The sequence below is a fragment of the Stenella coeruleoalba genome, assembly GCF_951394435.1.
Source record: "Stenella coeruleoalba genome assembly, chromosome: 9".
Lineage (NCBI taxonomy): Eukaryota > Metazoa > Chordata > Mammalia > Artiodactyla > Delphinidae > Stenella > Stenella coeruleoalba.
Genome location: NC_137155.1, coordinates 99,477,939 through 99,505,732, shown reverse-complemented (window position 1 = coordinate 99,505,732; position 27,794 = coordinate 99,477,939). Strand labels below are relative to the sequence as shown.

The window sequence follows — 27,794 nt, the reverse complement described above, 5'->3', positions numbered from 1 at the left end:
TATGAACCAGTTTTATGTGGTTATTCTCTTTGTCAAAATAATACTTGCACCTTAACTTTTTTCTCTCCTAGCATCTGTTTTTTGAAAATTGGTAAGGGAGTGTGAGAGAGAATAAGATGATGTCAACCGTGCTTAATTCATAGGAACAAGCGAGATAATTCATGTGAAAATGTTTTGTAAACTTTTTTAAGTGAAAGAAGGTTTACTTCTTCATAGACAGAGTGTGGGCCGTCTTAGAAGTTGAGAGGCCCCGAAATATGGGGTGGTTAGTTTTTATAGGTTGGGTAATTTCATAGGCTAATGAGTGGGAGAATTATTCCAACTATTTTGGGGAAGGGGTGGAGATTTCCAGGAATTGGGTTGTAAACTCTTAAAACAGTGTCTCACTTGTAGGTTCTGGTGAACAATTAAAATTTGGATTATCTGTATCACATGCCCTCATCCGACTCTGTATGTGGTGGAGATGTGGGGATGGGGATGCACGTTAGAATCACAGGGAGCACTTCTGCAGAGCACACAGGAACTCCTTAGGCACCCTTTTTAAAATTAGAATGGTGAGGTGTTTTGTGTTTTTTTCCCAAAAGATTCCTTGGTGACCCTGATATTTATACATCTCACCCTGCCCCCTCAAAAAAGCAACAAAAAAAAAAGCTGCTATTGACAGAGCTACCCTTTTTTTTTTTTTGGCTGCATTGGGTCTTCGTTGCTGCACATGGGCTTTCTCCAGTTGCGGCGAGCGGGGGCTACTCTTCGTTGCGGTGCGCGGGCTTCTCGTTGTGGTGGCTTCTCGTTGCGGGGCACGGGCTCTAGGCGTGCGGACTCAGTAGTTGTGGCGCACGGACTTAGTTGCTCCGTGGCATGTGGGATCTTCCCGGGCCAGGGCTCGAACCCATATGCCCTGCATTGGTAGGCAGATTCTTAACCACTGCGCCACCGGGGGCAGGACTACACATTTTTTTAGTCAGCATGTAATTGGTATCGTGTATTGTGTAAGGAACACATTGTTAAAGAAACCTTCATATGGTTCGTTGTTATTCTCGGCCTTTTAATGATGATATTCAGGTTGCCATCCGTTTACGACCCCAGGTGATTCTGTAGTCTTTCTCTGCTGTTTGCAAACCTGGTACTTTTTTTTTTTTTGCGTTATGCGGGCCTCTCACTGCTGTGGCCTCTCCTGTTGCGGAGCACAGGCTCCGGACGCACAGGCTCAGCGGCCATGGCTCACGGGCTCAGCCGCTCCGCGGCACGTGGGATCTTCCCAGACCGGGGCGCGAACCCGTGTCCCCTGCATCGGCAGGCGAACTCTCAACCACTGCACCACCAGGGAAGCCCACCTGGTCCCTTTTATTGATGTCCTTCCATCAGTGGCTCCCAGAGAAGCACCTTCCTGGTACTTATTCATGTCCTGGCCCTATGGCACTCCTGACCAGCAAGACACTGCAGAGATGATGATGGGCCAGTGCCAGGCTCAAGCCTTAAGAAGTCGGCAGCTTCTGTGTTCTCTGGAGCTTCAAGGAACATGGGGGAGAGACCTTAGAAGACAGGTGGGAAAGGAGAAGGTCCAGCCGTCCCAGCTGAGTCTGGCCCCCAGCCTCCCACCAGCAGAGGCAGCCAAGGGGTGACTTTAAGACCAGCACAAACAACCCAATCTAAAAATGGGCAGAAGACCTAAATAGACATTTCTCCAAAGAAGATATACGGACTGCCAACAAACATGAAAGAATGCTCAACATCATTAATTATTAAAGAAATGCAAATCAAAACTACAGTGAGATATCATCTCACACCAGTCAGAATGGCCATCATCAAAAAATCTAGAAACAATAAATGCTAGAGAGGGTGTGGAGAAAAGGGAACACTCTTGCACTGCTGGTGGGAATGTGAATTGGTACAGCCACTATGGAGAACAGTATGGAGGTTCCTTAAAAAATTACAAATAGAACTACCGTATGACCCGGCAATCCCACTACTGGGCATATACCCTGAGAAAACCATAATTCAAAAAGAGTCATGTGGGGCTTCCCTGGTGGCGCGGTGGTTGAGAGTCCGCCTGCCGATGCAGGGGACACGGGTTCGTGCCCCGGTCCAGGAAGATCCCACATGCCGCGGAGTGGCTGGGCCCATGAGCCATAGCCGCTGGGCCTGCGCGTCCAGAGCCTGTGCTCTGCAACGGGGGAGGCCACGACAGTGAGGGGCCTGCGTACCGCAAAAAAAAAAAAAAAAAAAAAGAGTCATGTACCAAAATGTTCATTGCAGCTCTATTTACAATAACCCAGAGATGGAAACAACCTAAGTGTCCATCATCGGATGAATGGGTAAAGAAGATGTGGCACATATATACAATGGAATATTACTCAGCCATAAAAGGAAACGAAATTGAGCTATTTGTAATGAGGTGGATGGACCTCGAATCTGTCATACAGAGTGAAGTAAGTCAGAAAGAGAAAGACGAATACCATATGCTAACACATATATATGGAATTTAAGAAAAAAAATGTCATGAAGAACCTAGGGGTAAGACAGGAATAAAGACACAGACCTACTAGAGAATGGATTTGAGGATATGGGGAACGGGAAAGGTAAGCTGTGACAAAGCGAGAGAGTGGCATGGACATATATACACTACCAAACTTAAAATAGATAGCTAGTGGGAAGCAGCCGCATAGCACAGCGAGATCACCTTGGTGCTTTGTGACCACCTAGAGGGGTGGGATAGGGAGGGTGGGAGGGAGGGAGACGTAAGAGGGAAGAGGTATGGGAACATATGTATGTGTATAACTGATTCACTTTGTTATAAAGCAGAAACTAACACACCATTGTAAGGCAATTATATTCCAATAAAGATGTTAAAAAAAAAAAAGACCAGCGGAGGAGCCGGCCGAGCCCAGCCTTGATTGTAGTATCAGGAAGAAATGAAATAGTTGTTGATTTCAGCCACTAAGTTTTGAGGTGTTTGTTACACAGTGATTACTGAAACAGTAATTTTCTGCATTAGGGGTATGTGTGTGTATTCTTATATTTCTTGACATTTTTTCACATGAGTTTGAGGATTTAGCTTCAGTAGTTGTTACTGTATATCATTTTCTTAGATTTCAAGTTAATATATTAGATACAATTATTAGAATGTGAGACTAGGATTAAATGAAAATGTCTAGAATGTGGTTATGTAATAAGTCCTCAATAAATGTCATTATTATTACATAGCAGATATTCTGCATGTATCGATATTTTCATTTAATCTTCACAACTACCTATAAAGTATGTGCTGTTATTATATCTATTCTACAAATGAGGAAACAGACCAGGAAAACTGCCTACTGTCACATAGCTAGCTAATCACTATCCTATTATGCTTTGTAAAAAAAAAATATATGTCTTCCCTTTTTAATACTTGTTTTAAAATCAAGTTTTGTTTTTCTCTGTCTGACTTATTTCACTTAGCATAATACCCTCCAAGACAAATACTGTATGCTATCACTTACATGTGGAAAATAAAAAATGCAACAGGGACTTCCCGGGTGGTCCAGTGGTAAAAAATCAGCCCTCCAATGTAGGGGACACGGTTCGATTCCTGGTTGGGGAACTAAGATCCCACATGTTGTGGGCAACTACGCCCGTGCTCCTCAACTAGAGAGCCCATGTGCCACAAACTACAGAGGCAACGCCCCCTGGAGCCTGTGCACCACACAGGAGAGAAGCCCACATGCCTCAGCGGCTTTCCGGTTGTCGCATCTAAGGTCCCGCGTGCTGCAATGAAAATCTGACGCAGCCATAATTTAAAAATGATAAAAATTTAAAAAATTAAAAAATACAACAAAGTAGTGAATATAACAAAAAAGAAGCAGACTCACAGTTACAGAGAACAAACTAGTGGTTACCAGTGGGGAGACGGAAGAGCGGAGGGGCAACCTAGAGGTAGGGGATTAAGATGTACAAACTATTATGTATAAAATAAGCTACAAGGATATATTGTACAACACAGGGAATATAGCCAATATTTTATAGTAACTATAAATGGAGTATAACTTTTAAAAATTGTGAATCACTATATTATACATCTATAACTTAGGTAATATTGTACATCAACTATACTTCAATAAAACAAAGAAAAATCAAGTTTTATTGAGGTATAATTTATGTCTAATAAAGTTCCCATTTTAAGTGTAAAGTTAGATGGGTTTTGACAGATTTATTCACCTATGTAAAACCATTACTCCAATCAAAATAAAAAACATTTTCATCATCCCCAGAAGTTCCCTCATGCCCCACCCCACTCCCCAGCAAACACTGACCTGCTTTCCATTACTATCGATTAGTTTTTCTTGTTATAAAATTTCGCATAAATAGAATCACACAATAAATTCTCTTATCGTGTGACTTCTTTCATTTAGTATAATGTTTTGAGATCCATCCATGTTGTCACATATATAAGCAGTTTCTTTTTATTGCTGAGTAGTATTCTGTTGTATGCTTATACCATAATTTGTTTCTCCAGTCACTTGTTTCCAGTGCTTCATGCTAAGAATAAAGCTTTGATGAGCATCTGTTGTATGTTTGTTGACACTGTCATTTCTCTTTGGTAATAAGCACCTTGGAATGGAGTTGCTGGGTCACACGTATTAAGTTTTTAGTTTTCTGAGCAACTACCAGTTTGCCAAAGCATTTGTACCGTTTTACACTCTCGCCAGCAACAAATGAGACCCATCCTCACTGACATCTGATATTGTCAGTTTTCTAACTCTTTAGCAGTACTGATGTGGTAGGCCATGGAAATTTGACTTTTCCCAATGACTAATGACATTGAGCATCTTTTCATATACCTCTTGCCCATTTGTATATCTTCTTTTGTGAAGTGTCCAAGTGTTTTGCCTTTGTTATTGGGTTCTTTTTATTGGGTTATGTATTCTGAATAATAGTTCTTTTTCATATATATATAATATTTTCTCCTAGTTCATGGCTTCCTTTTCATTTTCTTATGTTTCAAAGAACAGAAATTTGTAATTTTGTTAAAGCCCAGTTTAGCAGTTCTTTTGATTATGGTTTACTCATTTTTTATCATGTAAGGAATCTTTGCCTATCTGAAGATCATAAAAATGTTCTCATGTTTACTTCTAGAAGTATAATTGTTTTAGCTCTGAAGTTTCGGTCTGTGATCCATTTCCAGGTAATTTTTGTGTCTGAGGTAAAGGTTAAGATTCTTTTTTAAACTTGAAGTACAATTTACATACAGTAAAATTTATCCCTTTTTGTGTATGGCCCGGTTTTAGCAAGCACTCTATAGTTATGTAACCACAACCACAAGACACAGAACAGTTCCATCAACCCCCCACAATGCCCTTGTGCCCCTGTAGTCAGCCCTTACCCCCTTCTGTTTTCTGTCCCTATAGTTTTGTCTTTTCCAGAATGTAATATAAATAGAATCACATTTGAGATTTATCCGTGTTGTTGTGTCTATCAGTAGTTCATTTCTTTTTATTGCTGAGTAGTGTTCCTTTGTATGGATTTAATATAATTTGTTTATCCAGTAATAGGTTGAAGGACATTTGGTTTGTTTCCACTTTGGGACAATTATGAATAAAGCTGTTACAGATATATGCATACAAGTTTTTGTGTGACCATAGTTTTCATTTCTATTGGAAAGATACCTAAGAATGGGACTACTGGGTCATCTGATAAATGTGTGTTTTATTTTTAAAAAACTTTTTCCAAAGTGACTGTACCATTTTGCATCCCCACCAAAGAGAACAATTGCTCTACATCCTCTCCAGTACTGGTATTGTCAGTGTTTTTTTATTGTAGACATTATTAATTAGATGTGTTATATCTCACTGTAATTATATTTGCATTTTCCTAATGAATAATGATAAGCATCATTTCACGGGCTTACTTGCCTTTTTTATATATAATTTGATTAGCAGCAGTTTTATTTTTTTAATAAATTTATTTTGGCTGCGTTGGGTCTTTGTTGCTGCACACAGGCTTTCTCTAGTTGCAGCGGAGCTGGGGCTACTCTTCGTTGCGGTGCGTGGGCTTCTCGTGATGACTTCTCTTTTGTTGCAGAGCTCTGGCTCTAGGTGGACAGGCCTCAGTAGTTGTGGCGCACGGGCTCAGTAGTTGTGGCACAGGGGCTTAGTTGCTCCGCGGCATGTGGGATCTTCCTGGACCAGGGCTCGAACCCGTGTCACCTGCATTGGCAGGCGGATTCTTAACCAGTGCACCACCAGGGAAGTCCTTACTTGCCGTTTGAATATTTTCTTTGTTAAAGTGTTCACATCTATTGCTCGTATGCTTAATTGGGTGGTTTTCTTATTGTTAAAGTTTGAGAGTTTGTTATATACCTGATTCATGCCCTTTGTCAGATAACGTGCTTTGCACGTTTTCTCCAGGTCTGTGGTTTGTCTTTTCATCCCCTTAACAAGAATCTTTTACTGACCAGTTATAATTTCAATGAAGTCCAGTATATCCTTTTTTTTCTTTATGGATTGTGCTTTTGAAATCTTTCTTAACTCAAGGTCACAGAGATTTTCTCCTGTGTTTTCTTCCAGAAGTTTCATAGTTTAGGTTTTGCAGTTGGTCTGTGATCCATTTTTTATCCTATACTTGTATATGGGATATGGTCAGGTTCTTTCTCTTTAATATTGATATCCAGTTGTGTCAGCACCACTTGTTGAAAAAGACTGTTCCTTCTCCCTTGAATTGCCTTTGCACCTTTATCCACAATCAGCTGATCATTTATATGTGTGGATTTATCTCTGGAACCTGTATTTTGTTCCGTTAATCTATATGTCTGTTTTTATGCCAATACCACACGTCTTGATAACTGTAGTCTCCTAGTAAGTCTTGAAATCAAGTACATACTTGTTTCTTTTTAAAATTTTCTGAGGTTCTTGTTTCCCTTACAGATCAATTTTTCCATTTTTTTCCTTTTCTGGTTTGTATTAAATACCTATTTTGAAGCAGGTTAAAATGCCCATTTTTCATTTCTAGTCCGTTTTTCAGAATTTCATCCTGATCTCCCTAGTGTTTCATCCTCTCATGTCCCTCGCCTCAGTAGAAATTCTCCAGTGGTGGTTCTTCCTTTTTTGTGTGTGTGTTTCTGGCCGCACCGCGTGGTATGCAGGATCTTAGTTCCCCAGCCGGGGGTCAAACCCATGCCCCCTGCAGTGGAATCATGGAGTCTTAACCACTGGACCGCTGGGAAACTCCCTGGCTGTTCTTTTTTAAAACACATCACCACCACTTTCTAATCCTGTTGGGGGGAGGGGTGTACTTGACTTTTCACATAGGTGCCTTCCTTTCTGTTGAGATTACAGGATCCTTGTAGGTGGCAGTCAGGTGTATCATACTGACATCTTTTTCAGAATTCAGGTGATCATAGAATCCTATTATGGAATAGGATCAGTCGATGTGTGTGGACTTAAGGTGTAGTGTGTTTAGTCATCACATGCATGAGGGTTCCAAGGCACAAAGGCATTAACTTCCCCAGAGACACAGCTGGGGTTCACACCATAACCTGAATTCAAATGCTGAACCTTAACCCACAGTCCTGTTTCTCTTAATTATATTTCCTCAATGCCAGGGTGTATTGTGGTTTTAATTTACTAGTGTGCTCTCATCAACCCCTGCCCCGCAAAGCTGCTGTTAACAGATGATGTTTCTTAGAATAGATGGAATCCTGGAAATGGGAAAAGTTGATTATTACGTGGTGAATACTTTTTGCCCTGTGGCGATAACCACAGTTATTCCATTATTTACTTGAAATGTATTTTATGTGAAATAGTAGGAACTTATTTCAAAAGGTGTTACCTAGATTTTTTTTAAACAGAGTATTTGTGAAAAAAAAGTTTTTTCATATTCACTTGATCATGTTTAATCTGTTTTTTAAAGTAGAAGCAATTCCTTGGATAATCTCTGGAAACTCTGGGCATGTTCAGTTACAGTCTTCACAGACCTTTATAAGATTAATTTCACCTATTCCAGTTATTCTGATGGCTGCTTTTTCTTAGTAATAGAGTTTTTGTGTGGCTGGGAATTTGGGATTACAGATTGGTGTTTGAGTTGTTTTCCTCTTACTTCCTCTGCCCTCTTCCCATCTTTACTCACTCTTTTCTATTGGGTTTTTTCATTGCCCATCATCTGGCCCCAGTCCACAGTCCTCTTGTGGGGAGCTTGCTTGGTTCCTGGTAGGACTGCGTCCTGTCCCATTTGCCACCCCCATCCCAGACACATAAAAAAATATGACCTCAGTGCTTGGTCAGCAGCTTTCTTTCACTTTCTGGCTCTGGCCTCTTCCAAGGATCATTCAAGTCAATTATTAGAAGGCATCACTGATGTTTGTTCCTTGAGAAATTTTTTTTATATATATAATTGTTTAATATATTTTTATTTATTTATTTATGGCTGTGTTGGGTCTTCGTTGCTGCGCGCGGGCTTTCTCTAGTTGCAGCTGGCGGGGTCTACTCTTCATTGTGGTGCGCGGGCTTCTCATTGCAGTGGCATCTCTTGTTGCAGAGCACGGGCTCTAGGTGAGCAGGCTTCAGTAGTTGTGGCATGTGGGCTCAGTAGTTGTGGCTCGCAGCCTCTAGAGCGCAGTCTCAGTAGTTGTGGCGCATGGGCTTAGTTGCTCCGCAGCATGTGGGATCTTCCCGGACCAGGGCTCAAACCCGTGTCCCCGGCATTGGCAGGGGGACTCTTAACCACTGCACCACCAGGGAAGTCCCCCTTGAGAAATTTTACTTCCAGATTGTGTCAGTTAAGAGTGGGTGTAGAGTCAAGTGATAAGTAATGTTTCTTAAAGCAGAGAAGACTCCTATCACTCTAAAATACAAATTTATCAAATAGAAGAGGAGTGATTTGAGTGATATTTATAAGATGCTAAAATTTTCAGTTCTGTTGCAATAATATTGCAATCAATTAGTATGCTCTTGACTGCGAAATAATTTGTCTCGTGCTGGCTTCAAGAATAAGGTTTATTCATTCACATAAATGGAAGACTAGTGGTTGACTAGTCAGTTAACTCAAGAACAGTTTCTTCCATCTCGTTTTTCCTGGCACCCTTGACCTTGGTCCAGGGGTTCTCAAACTTGTGGCACATTGGAATCACTCAGGGATCTTTTTAACAATCCCTGTGCCCTGGCTGCCCCTTGTAGTAATTAAATCAGAATTACTTGAGGGTGAGGTCCAGCCAGTAGTTTTTGGAATTCCGTCTGTGTTTCTGGAGTGCAGGTAAGTTTGTGAACCAGCGTTCTAAACTTTAGAACTTGGTCTGGAGATCAGTATTACCAGGGAGCTTGGTAGAAATGGAAAATCCCACACCCCACCCCAGATCAAATAGATCAGCAATCTACACTTTAACGTAGTCCCTAGGAGAACTGCTTATTCTTTAACATTAGGGAAGCCCTGCTTTAGAACACTGGTTTTCAAACTTCCAGACATGCTGGAATCACTGGAGGAGTTTGAAAAATACTGAGTGAAGCATGGGCCCCACCCTAGAAATTCTGATATATAGGGGTTACCTGAAGTGTTACCTAGAATCTGGGTTTTGCTATTGCATCCTATAGTATTCAAGACGTTCATTTGTCCCCCGTTATTTCCTGTAAATTGGTAGTTAAATCTAGCAGTTTGGTCAGATTTAGGTGGTTTCTTTCTCTTTTTCCTTCCCCAGCCTCCTTAAAATTGCTTCCAGGGTAGTGGTCTGTGTTTGTCTCAGGAGACCCATGATATCTGGTTATTTCTCCTTTCGCGGCATTAACAGCTGCTCCTCACCATTGCTTACATTCACTAGTTTAAAAAACCATGGTAATTATTTGTTATATTCTTTTGTTTACAAGGAATAGATACATATTTTCTCCAATTTATTGCATTTCTTGTGCTTTTTTATTTTACTGTACTTCTCACTATTAGAATTTATGTACCAAGCAATTTCTGTCTGTTTGTTCGCTGATATATCCCGACGCCTAGAACCGTGCCTGGAACATAATAGCTGCTTAATAGCTATTTGAGAAATTAATGAATTAATCCATACTCAGGGACTTGAAAACTCGGGATTCAGAATGGAATGAAATGTTACCAAGCTTGACACTATTAAAAATACAGGGCTTCCCTGGTGGCGCAGTGGTTGGGAGTCCGCCTGCCGATGCAGGGGACACGGGTTCGTGCCCCGGTCTGGGAAGATCCCACATGCCGCGGAGTGGCTGGGCCCGTGAGCCATGGCCGCTGAGCCTGCGCGTCTGGAGCCTGTGCTCCGCAACGGGAGAGGCCATGGCAGTGAGAGGCCCGCATACTGAAAAAAAAAAAAACCGCCGTTGTGAGGCAGAACCGGGAGGAAAAAAGGTGTTTGGACAGCTTGGGGAGTGCACCTCCTTATTTTACAGAGTGAATAGTGCAGCTCTTCTGTCTGTAACTGATGAAGCTACAAGTCCAGGTTTCAGTGCGAGTAGTGTAACCATTTAGCTATGGGGAGCTGGAGGGGAGAATAGACCACCTGCAGCTTGGTGGCTGTGTCAGCATCTGGTCCTTATGGAGGCAGACATCCCAAAGTCACATCGTGCCTCTGGCCAATAGTTTCTTGGAATTGTTATTATACGTTGCATGCTTCACTGTTCTTTGATTTCTTTTGTTAAGTGAAAGAGCTGCTGCTCTTGCTTAATTGCCTCCGTAGCTTTAGCCTCTGTTTTCCTGACTTTTTACTTCAAGACTCCTCAAACCAGAGGCTACACACTTTTTGTCAGGTACTGTAGTCAGATTACTACAGGACACACAGGTCACGTGCATCCCCATGGCTGCGTTTGATCTGGGTTAGTGGGGTGGAGCTTTAAGTGACTGAGATCATTTTCTGGAGGATGCGCTTAGCTCTGTGGTCAGGGATATAGCACCCAACGGCTGCAGCACCCAGCCAAGTCTTTCTATAGCACTGAGAGCAGAAGGGGAACGTAAGTCAGGGTGTGCTCCCCTGGATTTTTAAACATATTTAATAAGTATGTCAGAGGCATGTGAACAAACCATATGGATTGGAGTTAAACCAGTAGAGAAACGAAGAATGTGTTTAGAACTGTTTCAGGAGGAAGGTTTGGAGGAGACCAGGAGCTGGGATGGGATGTAGAGCCCAGGTCCTGGAATCGCTTCTGTGGAAAGAAGGGTGTGCTGCCCGCTTCCTCTGCGCTGTGGTAATAATTTGAAGAGGGCCAGGCAGGCGGGCTGCGTTGCACAGCCCAGGGGCTCCCTTCACGCTGTCTGACGTGCACAGAGCCAAGGCAAAGGTGAGTGGAAGACAGCGGTGTCACAGCAGTTACCTCTAAGGTTCAGCCCCAGCTTGTAGTCATGGCTGTGTCCCAGTTGCTGGCCCATGTTGTGTGTTCTTTAAATGCTTATGATCTGAGCTGCTGGGAGGAACTGGAAGGTTTGGGAACACCCTGCATACAGGAGGAGGTAGGTGATTTAGAATGGTCACATTTGAACTGGCACCTGAGGGGGGAGTGGTAATTAAACTTTAGGGTGCAGCACATGAGTGGGGGTTTGTTAATACTCCTGCCTGGGAGGTTTGGGTGGGGCTTAGGAATTTGCAGTTGCAGTAAGTTGCCCTGGGATGCTGCTGGAACCACACTTGGCTGCTTTGTTGGGAAAGGGACACTCAGAAAGGATTCCTAAAGACAGAGGACAGAGCGAGGCGGGGGGGGGGGGGGGGGCACAGCTTGAGAATGGTTGCCAAGCCACAGGGTTGGGAGCTTTTCTGCAGCTAAGCTCAACAGGCTCACAAAAGGCCAAAGATTAGATTAAGATCATAGAATTATCAGCCCAGAGAAAGGAAATTGACAGGTTCTGATAAAAGAGTAGTGCATGGTGCACAGTGATTTATCTTGGGACTTAAACTGATAGGGAAGGAAGTGAACCGTGGTAGAGATTGGAGATTCAGGAGACTCGTAGAGCAGGGTATATCTAACTTTTTGGGCTTCGGTCTGTAGTAAGAAATACATTGTACGTTGTGACCCAGTCATAAATGTTTATACAGCTGAAAGCTCCAGAACGACTTTATTATTTGCAGTCCACTCGAGTGTTCCTATTTCTTTAAAAACGTGCTGGTCCTAGCTCAGTATGTTGATTTCATGATCTGGTGGGTTTACAACCCCTGGTTTGAAAACATTGCTTCCAGAGATGGTCTGGATTAGGTGATGGGACTCAGAAGGTGAGGGCACTGGGAAGACACACCACCTGCTTATTGATTGGTTCGTGGGAGGTGCAGGGTTGGAGGTGGAGTCGTCTGGGTGTTTCATGTCGTGCTCAGGAGGTGGTTGCTGAAGTGTGTGGAGGTGGTTATTATTGGTGGCAAGACCCCATAAGCTTGGAAGCTGAACTGTTAGTCAGTTCATCTGCATGGACATCGAAGTCCCGTAAGGCAAGCTTAAGGACTCAAGGTAAAAATGAAAGCAGTTCTTGGGATGGGTTGTATGCTAGGTGCATGACGTTGGTCCTGATGGACCCTTCTGCCCAACGATTTGATAGCCTAGCAGATTGAAACCTACTCCTCCCCATTTTATCCCCGTGAACAAGTGACTGTCTGCTGTTCCAGAGGATGGTGGTTTAGGGGTGGGGAGTGATATATAAGTAATTTTTTTTCTTTATGGAGAATAAACATGAAAAGTTGTTCAAAATTAATCTGAAAAGTATTAAAACGTTTATATAAATAGTGCCCATTTTATAACAATTGTGAAGTGTGAGAGATTCAGTTAACGACCTTGAAGGTATATCTTCTGTTGTAGAAATACTGGGTGAAAAAACTTACTGTGCTAAATTACCATTGCAAAATATATATATATGGTAATGCTGTTTTCAGCTGGTAAAAGTTCAGAAGAAACTTTTTAAAAATAATTTTTATGACTTTTAAAACTAAGGCGGTTCTTAGTTTGGAGGGAAAATACTTGGAAGTTAATTGTGGGATACTGAGATATATTTTCCAACCTCTTATAGTACTGTTATATCATAAAACGAGTGATTTATGTCTGTGTTGATAGACACACATCTGGGCACGTGCTGCTTTTCCACTTATTTCAGATCACCTCTATATTGCTTTCGTATAACATTTCTCCAGAGTAGATCTGGAGTTGGGATTCTCTTCAGACTGTACAAATTAATGCACCTTTCGAGAGCATGATCATTGTTGAAACATCTTCAGGAAATAACTAGTGTTTCAGAATCTGAATTTGATAAGGACAAAAGCCAAATAAATGTATGAACTTCTTATGAGGGGAAAATTTTAAAGGTGCTCAAGTAAAGAACATAATTTGCTGTAGATCAACAAAGTCTTTTGTAGCTGCTGCAAGCAAACTGCTTGCGAAACTTGATCAAAGAGCCGAATTGCTGCTTTGGAGGATGAGGATGGTAAGGACGTCTCTGAAAGCCAGAAATTACTAGAACCAGGACTGAGAACACTATGAGCAGTGGCCTTTATTTACTAAGAATAATTATCATTTAGTGCTGACTTGTAAAGATTTCAGCACTAGTTGTCTTCTATATAATTCTACTTTTTAATGGAAACCGTAGAGAACCACTGTGTCAAGTCTGCAAATGTAGCCTCCCTGTCCCTTCTTAATTTAAGTAATTAATGATCTCCCTTAGGGGGGAGTCCAAGGATGGGAGACCCAAGGGAGACCTAGCTCTTCTTCAGTCCTGCTTCTGCTGATGAATAATCCCTTTTTCCGAGGACCAATCTGATTGGGAAGTCCAGCTTGCCCCCTGAGGAACTGCAGTTTTAAATCTTGTGTCCCAGTTACTTGTGAAGGTGATAGTTTGCTGTCAACCTGCATTGTGATTTGGGTTGAACTACATTGTCTGCTTTTGCCAGAATAATTACTTGTGTTTTCAAGTTAAATGTCCATTTAGCCTGTCAAATAATTTATGCCCTTTATAAAGGTACAAATGAGGAGCTCTTCTTGGGATATGTGCCAATAATTGTATTTTTAAGTGTGGTCCAGTCGTTATCTATAACTCCATCTTTGCACTTTATCTCACGCTGTCTTGTTTACTGTGTGTAACTTGCTTTTGGTTGTGGCTTCTGAAATTTCACCTGATCAGTCCTGAGGCTATTCTCTCCCCCTCCCCTCACCCCTGCAAGTAAGGCTGTTGAGACTTAGCTGGTGCCAGTACATAATGGTTTGTTACCGTCTAATCCAGTGTTTCCTACTGGTTTCCCTCCTCTTTGGGGGAACTTAGTATGTATATCACACCCTCTTTCTTTTCACTATTTTTAATCCAGTTCTGCTTTTTAAAAGTTTTAAAAATCATTTTAAATTCCTTTTGTTTTTAATTCTTCAAAGGCTCTAAAGAAGTTTATTTTCTTTCTAAAATTTTTCAGTTTTGCTAACTTACAAAAGAGGGTTTCTTCCCTTGCTGCTTTCATTACATAAAATAGCTTTGCTGTATTTTGAGCTAAATGCTCCTTTATGGGCTAGCTTATATAACATGGTTCCTTTTGAGCACAATCCGTTTGAAGTGTGTGGCGTTCCTGGACTACCACTGTATCCCTATGTCACAGGCAGGCCCGTGCTTGGACACCAGCACAGACTAGAACTGTGTTTCCTAGTCATGTGTATAAATTGACACCTTCTGTAGTATCTGAGTGTGCCCTCCGGAGGTCTGAGCCCACATGTCTACAGTGTGTTGGGCACTGCGCTGGTCTTGGTAGACTAATTAGTGAAAGAGAATTTCAGCTAACTTTAAGCACTAAAAAGAAATAAAACAAGGCGGCTGTGAGAGAGTGACTGTGAGGGAGCTGGCGCCACCTTCGGTTGGGCGGTCTCGGAGAAGGGACGTTTGAGCGGAGGCCAGAATAACGATAAAAGGGAGTCTGTACATTCAGAGATGGGGGGTGGCCGGGACAAAGGCACAAAGGCGGGCAGGAACTTGGCAGGGATAGAAGGATGTGACTGGAGCCTGGGAGGGCCCAGGAGGAGGAGGAAGGGCAGCAGATGAGGTAGGGAAGGGGGCAGAGCAGGGCACCCGCGGGGAGAGCCCGGGATTGTGGGCAGGGTTAGGAGCTGGGGGTTATTCTGATGGCGGTGAGGATTTTAAGCAGGGAAGTAACATTTAATTTTCAAAAGCTCTTGTAGGCTGCTTTGTAGAGAAGGATTTCAGTTGTTCGTCATTCTGGAGACGCTCTGAACGGTGCTTAGCTGCTCACGAGGAGCGGGCAGTCCTGCCAACTTGGGGCTTTTCTCGTTGTCTCCCCGCAGCCCCTACTTATAAGCTCGCGTATTAGTTTATTTGAGTGTATGGGGACTGCCCTTGGTGTGAAAACACTGTGCGCCCTGTGGACCGCACCTCTCCGTGGTCTGGAGGAGGACAGGCCCAACCCAAACCCCAGGAGCGTAAAACTGGTTTTACCAAACCTCTCTCCTTGGTTCTCCCTGCGCCTCCTTTGAGATGGAAGTTCCGTGAGATATGGCGAGCATGTAGAGTGTGTGCTTAATAATGATCTGAGGACGCGTGAGAGAAGGAAGGGTTTGGGGTGAAATTAGGGAGAGACCACTTCCTATTTCCTGCTGGTAAAATCAGTCTGCCCTTCGTATTCGCCCCACATCCGGGGGTCAACCAACCTCGGATGGAAAATATGGTGGGCGGGGGGCAGAAAGCTCCAAAATGCAGAACTTGAATTTATTGCACGCTGGCAGCTGTTTACATGGCATTTACATTGTACTATTGGGTATTATAAGTGATCTAGAGATTCAGGAGTATGTGGGGAAATGTGCTCGGCTGTATGCAAATACTACGCCTTTTTTTTTTTTGTGGTATAGTTGATTTACAACCTTGTGTTAGTTTCAAGTGTACAGCAAAGTGATTCAGTTATGCATATATATTATTTTTCATATTCTTTCCCATTATGGTTTATTACAGGATATTGATTGTAGTTCTCTGTGCTATACAGTGGGACCTTGTTGTTTATCTGTTTAGCAGTATATATCTGCTGATCCCAAGCTCGTAATTTATCCCTCTCCCCACCTTCCCCCTTTGGTAACCATAAATTTGTTTTCTGTGTCTGTGAGTCTGTTTCTGTTTTGTAAATAAGTTCATTAATACTACACCGTTTTATGTAAGGGACTTGAGTATCCTCGGATTTTGGTGTCTGAGGGGAGGGATGGCCGTAATGTGGCCTGTGTTCTTGCAGTGTTTCTTCACAGGGTATCCTCTTCTAAAATCCTCCACTAGAAATTTACTGACAACAGGAGGGTGAGAACTTGGGGCTCTGATTCTTGATTTGTTAACATACAGGCTCAACTATTACTGGTGATTTTGTGAAGTCAGAGCATTTCTTTATTGTCTTCTGTGTGCCAGACATTGTGAGGCCTTCAATACTGAATGATTGAGAGAGAATTTCTACCTTGAAGAAGTTTTAAAAACCGACTTTTATCACATACTTTCAGATTATCCTCTTTAAAAACTACTTGGTAACACTTATAACAGCCATAAGTGAAGAGCCGAAAGAAACTGATCATGCTTTATTAATTTTGAATTCAAAATTAATAGCCATATTTCAGGGACACCAGAGGAAATTAGCTTAAACCTTATTTAAGAGTTTGTTTACTTTTGACAAACTATGATATGCGTACTAGTCAGTACTGTTTGTTAATGTCACAGACATGTGTAATTCATAATAGTGTAATTGCTTAAATTCCTGTAGTATATATGGAATTTATTTCCATTTAGAGTATTTCTTGGTAAAATAGTAGAATTAAAGTTTTTTTACCTTAATATGCCAGTGCGTACTCAGCTATTGCTCTCTTTTATAGGGAAATCCTCATTGACGATTCAGTTTGTTGAAGGCCAATTTGTTGATTCCTACGATCCAACCATAGAAAACAGTAAGTATTGTTTTCAAGGATTTATAAACTGAGAAGCCTGCTTTTTGCCTACAAACAGCCACTGTGTATTCCTGGAGGCTTTGATTGCAGGGGGTATTCAGTTAAACCTATAGATCTCCAACTGGGGGCCCAAAAAAGCTTCCAAAAGCTTTACCCACTTTACACTGAATGAATTTTATTCAGTGTCTGGGTCCCACCATCTAGAAGTTGTTATTCATCTCCATAGGAATCCATTTTTACATTGGAACCTCATATTAGAGATGCTGCTTTAAGAAAACAAGTAGAGAGCAGAATTTTTTTTTTTTTTCCTTCTCAACAGTAGCCCTTCTTAGGGATTCCAAGCTTAAAAAGAAAGGATGAACACACTCCAGATCCTCTGTACCTTACTCTTGTAGAAGTGCTAGTCCCCCAACCCCTTCTAGTTCTAAAGACTTGAGAGGAGGCTGTGGAGAAAAGAGCTGTCGGGGATTGGAGAGAGCCCTCGCAGCATTTTCTGAGAAGTTGGCTCCAAAGCCTACTGGCATTTCAGGCCATGTGCAGAAGAAAGCACCCAAGACCAGAACCAGTCACAGCCTTTACCCTGTCTAGTTTCAGCCCATGGTTTCAGAATCTTCCTGAAGGATTCTAGGACTATGACACAAGTCTTGATTCTAGGGATCATGGAAGAGAACCTGAAACACTTCCATCCAGGGAAGCTGGTCTTGTTTTGTGCTATCTTAGAACCCTAGGTAGGCCCTGCAACCAGTCTTCTTAGTTTCTGGGCACCAGGACTTACCTAGGATTTATCACCAGGAGCACATAGATTTAAACGTGTGATTCATCAAACCCTGATTGGCATGTTAGACATGAAGCCGACTTAACAGCCAGGTTCATGGACTTTAACAGCTAGATTCACAGACTTCACCTGCCCAAAGCTTGCAAGAGAGAGACTTAAGAAGAAGCTTACGACAGGGGGGTGGACAAACTATGGCCTGCAGGTCACAAAGACCCCACTGCCTTTTTGTACAGCCCATGAGCAAAGAATGGTTTTTACATTTTTAATATTTGAAGAGGAATAATGTTTGTGACATGTGAGTGTTGAGTGAATTTTAGATTTCGGCACCCTAGAGTTTTATCAGAACACGGCCCTGCTTGTTCCCTTACACTATACTGTCTATGGCTGTCTTTGCTCTACCGTAGCAGAGCTGTTGAGTAGTTGCCGCAGAGACCATATGGCCCACAAAGCCTTAAAATAGTTACTGTCTGGCCCTTTTCTGGAAGAGTTTGCCAGCTTCTGGCTTAAAATATTCAGCTGTCCTTCGTGTCCTGGTGTGCTGGTGGCAGGGGAGGAAAGCTGTTGGTTGCTAAGCTAACTCTGGGAAGAGAGTTTGAAGTAAGCCCTGCCGCTCTCGGGGGGAGGATTCCTGCCCTCATGCGGTGTTGATTCGTTAGCTGGCACGTGGTGGTCTGCCGGTGTGCGGGGCAGACTCATTTGAATGCTACCTGAACAGGTTCGGTTGTCCGCCACTGCGATAAGAACAGAAGAAAGCCGTGATCTTGCCCTTAATATTTGCTGTATGTAGCAATTTTTAATTTTGTGTCCTTAAAGAGATAAGGTTCATTTGGGAATTCTAGTCATAGAACAGTAGAAGATAGTTTTCGTGGTAAGCTCTGCCCATAAAAGTGGTTCTTACAATTGTTGTATCTTTGTGCTATTTAAAATTGAGTTGGAAGGAGAGTCATGGTGTTGAATATAAATGCATTTTCTTTATATGTAAGGAATTGGCCCAGTGAAAGTACAGCTTTCTTACCTTGATAGTATCTCAAAAACATAATGATATGACCCTACTTTGAAGGCTGTGAGCATCAACTTGAATCATGATTTTAATGTTTACCTGTCTAACACTTACTGTTAAATAGTAAAGAATGAATTAACAGTATTTATTAAATCTTTAGGCAAGAGCAGAAATGACTGTCAAGGGTATGTGAATCCCTTAAAAGTTCATGAGACATATACAGACATCACATTCCATATACCAGGCTTCTGACCGTCTAACACAGGGCAGAAATCCTTCCTCCACCCTTTCCCCCATGATTTAGTAGAAAAACATTGTTCAGAGATAACAAGGAATGAGAAGGGGAATAGTTATCATAAACTCATTGCTAGCAACATAAATGAATGGGTAGTTTTATGGTTTTAAAAAACACAGTACTCTGTAAATCTGGGGATTCTTTTTACACTTAACTTTATAATATAGAACAGGTGGTTTCTATCAAACGTTCAATAGTAACACGTCTCTGTGGACTATCACTGCAAAAGCAAAAATGCTGCGACTATGTCATCTTCTTTTAACATAGCGGTATAGGAGAATAATATCAATGAAACCATAATAATATTTTCTAGTTTGGGGAAATTTCTAGACCAAATACTGCTATGCAGATGTAGCTTTTTTATGTACTGTAGTAATAATCTCAACTCATGCAAACTAAATTGATATGATGAAATTTAACTAATGATGGTTTATAATTTAAAGGAAAAAATAGTAGGTCACAGTTTCTGCCATCTCAAGGTAGCCCTGTTGATGAATTAATAGAGCTGCTCTCAGAAAGTTGGGGAATTCTCATTAGGAGTTTTGCAGCATTATCAAGCATTGCGTGGTGGGTAGACTTCTCAGTAGGATATGAATTAGGAGTTCTCAATACACTTTAGTACTTTGTGAATATTACTTTGTGAATATCCAGTTTTAGAAATCTCTTATTACCTTGCTTATTAGTAGGTTTAACTAGTAAGTAGCTATTAGTCTGCTTAGGGCAGTCTCAGGGTTTTAGGTTGGAAATTGGATTAATTTCTCCAGTGATTGAAAAAGGGAGGGAGAGAGGAAAGTGATACCAGGAGAGAGCCAGCTTTGCCTTTCTACACAAGGAGGGCGTAGGAGAATCTGTTCCTGGTTTATGGAACTGACAGACGTACCTCTCATTACACTTCGCTTTTTTCTATAGTAACAAGAAGAGGCAGTTTTCCTGTGGCAGATGGAAGGTCTTCAATTTCATTTCACTGCCGTGTGTAGGAGGATTTACATCCTTTTTAAAGGCAACGAAATACTAAAACGTTTATTAATATCTTATTTCTTGTATGTCTCTTCCCTCACTAGCCAGTACTCCCCCAGTACTGGCTGAATTTTCGTTGTTTTTCTGACCCGGCATCACAGGTGCCCCTCTGGCTCTCTCTGAACTTGCTTTCTTGTGATCCTCGCTCTCCAAGAACTTGCTGGGCTCACCACGGCCCCCAGCCTCTCCTCTCCCCTGAACTGGTATTTCGTGGGCTTTCCAACTGAACCTACCTAAACCCAGGCCCTGCTCCCTCCCTCTCCCCTCCCCCTGTGCTGCACCTCCAGGCTTTCCCTCTGTTGATAGATGGTAAATCGTGCGTTTGCTCAGGCCAAAAACTTTGGAGTCATCCTGATCTCCGTTCTCTCACACCTACTTCCAGTCAATCAGAAAATCCTTTTGGTTCTACCTGTGCAGTACATCCAGAATCCACCGTTTCTCACACCTCCGTCTCCGTCCCTCTAGTCCAGGCCACCGTCGTCCTTTGTTCACGATAGTCTATGTAGCCACTGTACTGTGGGCTCCTGCTGATGTTCCGTATCCATTTTTGTCCGTTTCATTTATTCACAGCATAGCCAGAGTGATCTTACTAAAATATAAATCAGACCAGGTTACTCCCTGCTCAAAACCCTTGGTTTTCCCGTCACATTCTGAATAAAAACCTGCGGTCCTCACCGTGTCCTAATAACGTCTCCTGCCTCGTCTCCAGCCGTTCTCTCACAGGCTCAGCTGCTTTGCCTTCTCACTTTTTCCTGCCTTTCTTACTTCTTCACTTGCAGTTTAGGCTCTGCCTGGATGCTTCTCACAGAGAAGACACCTGACTGTGTGTGTGTCTCGTTTGCCTCTCTGTCTGCTTCCTCCTCCTTTTACTGGGATGTCAGCTCACCGAGGCCAGAGACTCTGCAGTGTCTCAAGCACCTGGAACGATGCTGGTGGTGATCATGGGCACTCAAAAAATAGTTCTTGAATGAATGAATGTTTTGTTTCAATAATGCTTTCACAATAATTCCATTATCCTTCACAACCACAACTACTTAGTGCTAATTGAAGGTTACAGGTTTGTTGCTCACCAGCGTTCCTTACAGAATTTTCATCGAGTCTAAGACGCACCTCTGATCTTACCTGACTGAGGTGTCGTTGGTCATCGCAAGTTCAGAGAGGTTACAACGTGGGGGAAAAAAAATTCCAATAGAATTTTTTTCTTAGAAATGATGAAAACAGTTTATATTGGGTACTCCCTATCTTGTTATATTCTGATTCAGTTTTCATCTAGTTTGACTATTTCATTAAAGTGATAATTTTCAGAAAGGGTACAAGAATGATATAAAGTGTGGCAATTGGCTTGAGTAGTCTGGTCTGTAATTTTCACTCCCCTGATTCTAGCAGCCCTGCCCACATCAGAAAAGTATGGTGCTACTATGAGTATCTTTGATTATTGCTTCTCTTTCAGCCATCCTTTCTCTCCCAGTGGAATTCATCATTCAGATAAGATTGCTCTCTCCTCCTTGTTAACGGTTTTCTCTCCTGATTTTCATCTGTCTCTTTTTGCTTTCTCTTTTGTCTGTGGGACAAAGTGGGCAAAAGTGGGTCCTCTCTCAGCTGTTCAAGGGATAGATTCTGTTGCCCGACTCCAGTCAGGAGATTTGAAGACTCATTGTGAGTCAAGATGGCTGGGACGGGGTGTACGGAAGAAATCTGTTCCATTTCGTTATCAGGGTTCCAGATGGTTACTTTTTAATATCCTGTTACTATTAATAGTTCTTTCCTCTCCATTTGTTTGAAGTCTGTCTCCTTAGAATTGTGAATTTTCCCCAAGTTATTTGAGTCTGATTTCCCCCCAGATAGGGAAAGGTTGTTGTGACAAATTGCTTGCATCTTTCAGCTAAGTGGAGATGATGGCTTCACACAGAACATGTTCTGTTGCTGTCCTCTCTCAATAAAATTGCTAATTTTCTAGGTACTGAAAGTTCTTAGCACTTCAGTTAGTATCAGCTCTTCGTACTCTGGCACCAGACTTGCTATAAATTAATGACAAGTTGTGTGCTTTTGGTTCATTCTAGAACTCAGACTTTATGTAATGTATTTCACTTTTTCACAAGAGGAAAAGACTGTCCACAGCTAGAGCATTCAGATCACTTTTACAAGATTCGAAGCGTTGCCTACTTTGTTTCTTTGGAAAAGGTTCAAGGTTTACCCAACATTGGTTTTAGGCAGTCAGCGTTGCTTAGTAAAATAATGGAAGTAGGGAACAGTCTATAAACTCAGATATTCTTTTTTGTTTTGTGGGATCTTTTTATGAGATTACTAAGGACTCTGCTTAATTGGTTGTCATTGTTTGAGCTTTCAGTGATCCCAAGTTCATGTTTTTCTAGCTAATATTTAATTCCTTTTTCACTGTAGCTTTCACAAAATTGATCACAGTAAATGGACAAGAATATCATCTTCAACTTGTAGATACAGCTGGGCAGGTAAGTGTGCCAGAACCCCATATAGTGCACCCGACCGTCCTAGCCCTGCAACTGATGCTTAAACACAACGACACTGCCAAGAAAGCCCCTCGTGATTTATGTGTGTTTGGATATTAACAGGCTGTCTACTTTGTCTTTTCTAAGATACTTACAGAAGTTTTTCAAATAATTAACTTGTTTTTCTACTGTAGAATTGTTTTAAATATATTCATCATAACATTCTGAAGGTTTATTTTTATTAAAGGTTAGTAGTTCTCTATTTTCTAAAGGTTGATTCTGTATCAGAGAATCACATTAGCCCTTTTCCTCCCTTTGTAGTATGTATCTTCCTACGTTAAGAAGAGAAGTTGATCTTTTCTAGGGAAAGGGCCTGGGAAAGGCATAGGGCAGAAATGAGCTGGTTGTATTGGATCTATTATATGATTACAAGACTAAAGAATGTCGGTCTGATTTGCTAGACAGTAACTGGCAAAGGTGAGTAACCCCCAAAAGAGGTATGCACAGGTTAATGTGGCAGTGATGTGGCGACTGGATCGCCAGAGGAATCGACTGGAAGCAAAGGGTGAAAGAAATTAAGAGAACTTGAAGGGAGCCAAGAGAACCCTTGTGACAGTGCACCTTCCCCTTCCATGTCACCCAGTCCTGCTTTTCCTGGAAACCATTTTGTTCGGCTGAATTTCTTACTGTTGACTGGAGGGTGGGGCATGTAAAGAAGCTGGGATGTCCCCTTGCATCTTATAACCGACAAAGGATCAGACTAGCAGGAGGGTGAGTGTAGGGTAGACTGGTCTGCCGTGTTAAATGGAGGCTTTTTTCTGGAACCTGGGGAAACTGGCATAGACCTAGAAAGATGTGGCCTGTCTTGCAGGTTTGGAGTGAACTCCCTCTGCTTTATATTTTGAAGTGAACATAGAAGGAAAGTGTAAGCCCCCCTAGTGAAGCAAGAAAATAGCTGTATTGGGTCGTTTTAGCACTGGAGGAACCCTGGAGTTTCCATTCTGGAAGCTTCAAATAAAATAAGTCAGAAATGTGTATGTCAGAGAGCTATAACATAAGTCATTCACTCAACATCCGCGGTGGATGTGCTGGGCTTTCGTCTTCAGACCTCATGGTGGTTTTCTTGGAGCAGAGCCATCCTAGGCTTTTACTCTACGGGGTACCTGCCTATTGATAGAATGGGAGCCTCTTGGAACAAGGGAAATAACAGAAGTCTCCATTAGCGACTGACGACATAGAGGACGCAGCTTATCTTAGAAGTTAGTGTACGAAGAGTGTCTGGGGTAGGACCTTGTTCTGGATTCTTAGTGTTGGTATTTTTTATAATAGTTGAGGCAATTGTGTGATTTATTACCTAAAACAAAACACTTCTAAGAGTGAAGGGGGGACACTGGTAACAGGCTGGGACAACAGGTATAAGCTGAGAGTGTCCTGGGTGAAGAAATATGGGAGTCTGACACTATCAAGATTTCGGTTTGGGACTTCCCTGGTGGCGCAGCGGTTAGGAATCCTCCTGCCAGTGCAGGGGACACAGGTTCGAGCCCTGTTCCGGGAAGATCCTACACACCGCAGAGCAACTAAGCCCGTGCGCCACAACTACTGAGCCTGTGCGCCACAACTACTGAGCCTGCATGCCGCAACTACTGAAACCCACACACCTAGAGCCCATGCTCCTCAACAAAGAGAAGCCATCGCAATGATAAGCCCGCGCACCGCAATGAAGAGTAGCCCTGCTTGCCGCAACTAGAGGAAGCCCGCGCGCAGCAACGAAGACCCAACGCAGCCAGAAATGTATGTGTGTATGTATGTAACAATATTTAAAAATCCATTAAAAAAAAAGAATCCTCCTGCCCATGCAGGGGACACGGGTTCGATCCCTGGTCCAGGAAGATTCCACACGTCGCAGAGCAGCTAAGCCCGTGTGCCACAACTACTGAGCCCGCGCGCCTAGAGCCCATGCACTGCGATGAAGAATAGCCCCCACTCGCCGCAACTAGAGAAAACCCGCATGCAGCAATGAAGACCCAACGCAGCCAAAAAAAAAAAGATTTCTGTTTGCTTTTATATCTTAGTTTTGAATTTTCATTAAGCTCGTGGAAAGTAAGGGTAAGGATGCAGATTGATAAGTCACTTTCATGTGACGTAACTATAGCAATTCATTTTATAATAGGCCAGAAAGAGAATCAGTATTTCGTAGTTGTTCGGAGCATGGGCTCTGCAGTCACACTGCCTGGATTTGAATCCTAGGTTTTCTTACTAACTCACTGACCTTGAGAAAAGTAACAAACTTTTCTGTGCCTCATACATTTCATCTGTATAATGGTGATAACTGTGGTGCCTGCCCTCACAGGATTGTTATGTTTTAGAGGTGATTTATGAGCTTTAAGAGAACGTGATCCTTACTTGTAGTTCTTTGATGCCACTGAGGCTAGAGCGGGGGCCTAGCCTGGAAACTCAGTTGAGGTTCACAGTGTGAGTGGGAGTCGTGCAGGAATCTCTTATACTTGGAGGAGAGCTGTGTCCTCGAAAACATTTCTCTGGAGAGAAAATTTTTTATATTGACTCTCCTTATGAAAATAGAATGTGTGTTCCTCAGAAATTCTGTTTTGCTCTAAAGCATAAATGTACATACACTTGGACATCACACGCTTTTAACTGTTTTAATGATAGAGTAATATAAAGAATGACCCCAAAAGGATCAGAGCTGTCAGGGAATGAGTGTACAGTGTGAGTATGTGAAGAGCATAGGTTAATTCCTGGCTCTGCTGTCTTGCTCTTTTGGGCTTTGTTACCGCTGGCTAAGAATATTTAGAGAATTTCTGCACAAAATATGTTCAGATTTAGCTACTTTGAATAGTTTGTTCTCATTGCAGCTAATAGTTCCAAAAGGCTATATTCACAGTTGGGAGACCGTAAAAGGTTATGCTGGTATTTACAATTCACGATGGTGCAACAGGGGTGGTATTTCCTTATGCCACAGTCCTGCCCTCGTTCTGTAGAAATTGGATGAGATAACACTTATATTTACTGCTCTAAGAACTGTTTTTAAATCGGATTCATATCATGGGGTTGAGACTGCTGGTAGCAAGGAAAAATGATTATGATAGCAAGTACTGTTCATTTAGTAGTTTATTTTATACAGCTGATTTAATTGCCCAGCTAGGGATGATAATGAACAGAGTGAGTGGATTATTTTTAGTTTGCTTGAAATATTTTGTTTTGACCTAATTTACGTAAACTCAGTGACAAGTGGCTTAGAGACAGTCAATTTTAATGTCAGATTCCCTTTTAAAAAAAGTTTTAAATTCATTTAAAAAATAATAATACATGTACATGTTATAGAAATAAAATAACACAAAAAGGTAAATAGTCAAAATTAAATCTTTCCACCGTAGCTATCTTAGCTTCACTCCGCCAACAGTAACCCATTATCAGTTTCTAGTAAATGCTTCCAAGCTGTTTTATACGTGAACATGCAAATATAGTTTTAAACTATTTTTTTCTTTTCTACACAAAAAGTAGCATGTCTCTATATCTCCATCTTGGAGATTATTCCGTATCAGTGTATACGGGCTCTTTTCTTCCCCCCATGGCTGCATAATGTCCCATTGTTTGGATACATCGTAATTTAACTATTGATCAGCAGTTAGGTTGTTTCCAGTCATGCCACCACCAGCAGTGCCACAGCCAGTATCTTGTGTTACTTTAGAAGGATGGTATGTATGTAAGAAAATGTCCTGGGTGTGGGATTGCTGGACCATAGGGTCACATTCTTGGCAGCAGTGAATAGGCGTGCCTGTTTCCCTACACCCTCGCCAACACGACGGGTTACCACATTTTTTGATATTTGCCAATCTGCTGGGTGAAAAAATAGTATCTCAGTGTCGTGTTTTTCTTCTTATGAAGGAATTTGATCATATTTTCCTGTGTTTGAGGGCATTTGTATTGTATTTCCTTTCTTCACATTATCCTGTCTATTCATGTACTTCGCCCTTGTCTATTGGGAGGATGGTCTTTGCTTGTTAAGTTGAAAGATCACTTAATGTGTGAAGAAAATTAGCACTAAAAAGTTAGCTACGGAACTTCCCTGACGTTCCAGTGGTAAAGAATCCACCTTCCAATGCAGGGGACGTGGGTTCAATCCCTGGTCGGGGAACTAAGATCCCACATCTGCGAGGCAGCTAAGCCTGCACGCCGCAACTACTGAGCCCACGTGCCTCAACTAGAGAGCCCGCATGCTGCAAACTACAGAACCCGCGCACCACAACTAGAGAGAGAAAACCCACACGCCACAACTAGAGAGAAGCCTGCGCACCACGACGAAAGATCCCATGTGCCGCAACTAAGACCTGACACAGCTAAAAAAATAAATAGATATACCTTAAAAAAAGAAAATTAGCTGCAGGGTTCTGTTTTATTTTCAGTCCGTCTTTTGTTTATGTTTTTTGTTTGGGAGGTTTTCAGCCATAAAGAACGTCTTCATTTTCATGTGGTTGAATTTATTAATCTCTTTTTAACCAATACTGGTTTTTTAAAATTCTCCCATCCACTATGTACCTAGTTTCAGTTTTCATCTTCAGATCTTTTATTCCTCTGGAATACATTTTTGCTAAGGTTTGAGGTAGAGATCCAACTTAGCCATTTCCCCCCAGATGGCTCTGCATTTGTTCCCGGTACATTTTGTTGAGGGTTACTTTTTATCCTTACTGGTTTGAAATGCCAGTATTATCATATACCTACTTCCCATGACTGTTTGGGTCTTTGTAGATTTCCCTGTCTGCTCCATTCATGAGCTAGTATTGCACTATTTTAATTACCGTAGCTTTACGGTTTCCACCCACCTGCCTCTGCAGTTGCTCTTCTTTCTCTGGAAGTATACTTTTTATCAGGATTATGTTACATTTGTGTATTAATTGAGGATTGATTAGTGGATACCCTTCTGATTCTACATATTCTTGCTGAAGACCATGGCACACTCTTCCGCTGATTTAACTCTTATCTCTTGGGCGTATTTTAAGATTTTCTTCAGATGGATCGTATACTTTTATTTTCTTAGGCTTATTACTAGGAATTTTGTCCTTTTTGGTTGCTTTAAAGCTGAGGGTCTTTTTCCTCTGTTATACTTTATATTTTTTACACTGTACTTCTTGAATATGATTATCCTTTTCTTTTTTCCCACATCTTCACTTCAGGAAAAAGGTAATTTGTACTTTGGGTCTGCTGTACCTGAGCTGGTGACTAAAATCATTTGAAATTTTTTTTTTAATCTGGGTCAAAAGATCTCTCATTCCATTAACAACTTGTTTTTCAACATCAACACTAAAGTGAATTCAACTTAATGAAAGTTGTACTATTAATGAAATCAAAGAAGGTTTTATTTTGCATATGTAGT

At 41.8% G+C, this 27,794-nt stretch overlaps 1 protein-coding gene across 1 annotated transcript in view; it reads left to right on the top strand.

Annotated features, from left to right (window-relative positions):
- The window catches only part of RHEB (Ras homolog, mTORC1 binding), a 47,264-nt gene that overhangs the window by 10,312 nt on the left and 9,158 nt on the right, over positions 1-27,794 (top strand). Inside the window, exons 2-3 of the mRNA XM_079931588.1 lie at positions 16,779-16,850; positions 22,338-22,405. Of these exons, the coding sequence (XP_079787714.1) occupies positions 16,779-16,850; positions 22,338-22,405 (140 nt within the window). The remainder of the gene's footprint in view (positions 1-16,778; positions 16,851-22,337; positions 22,406-27,794) is intronic.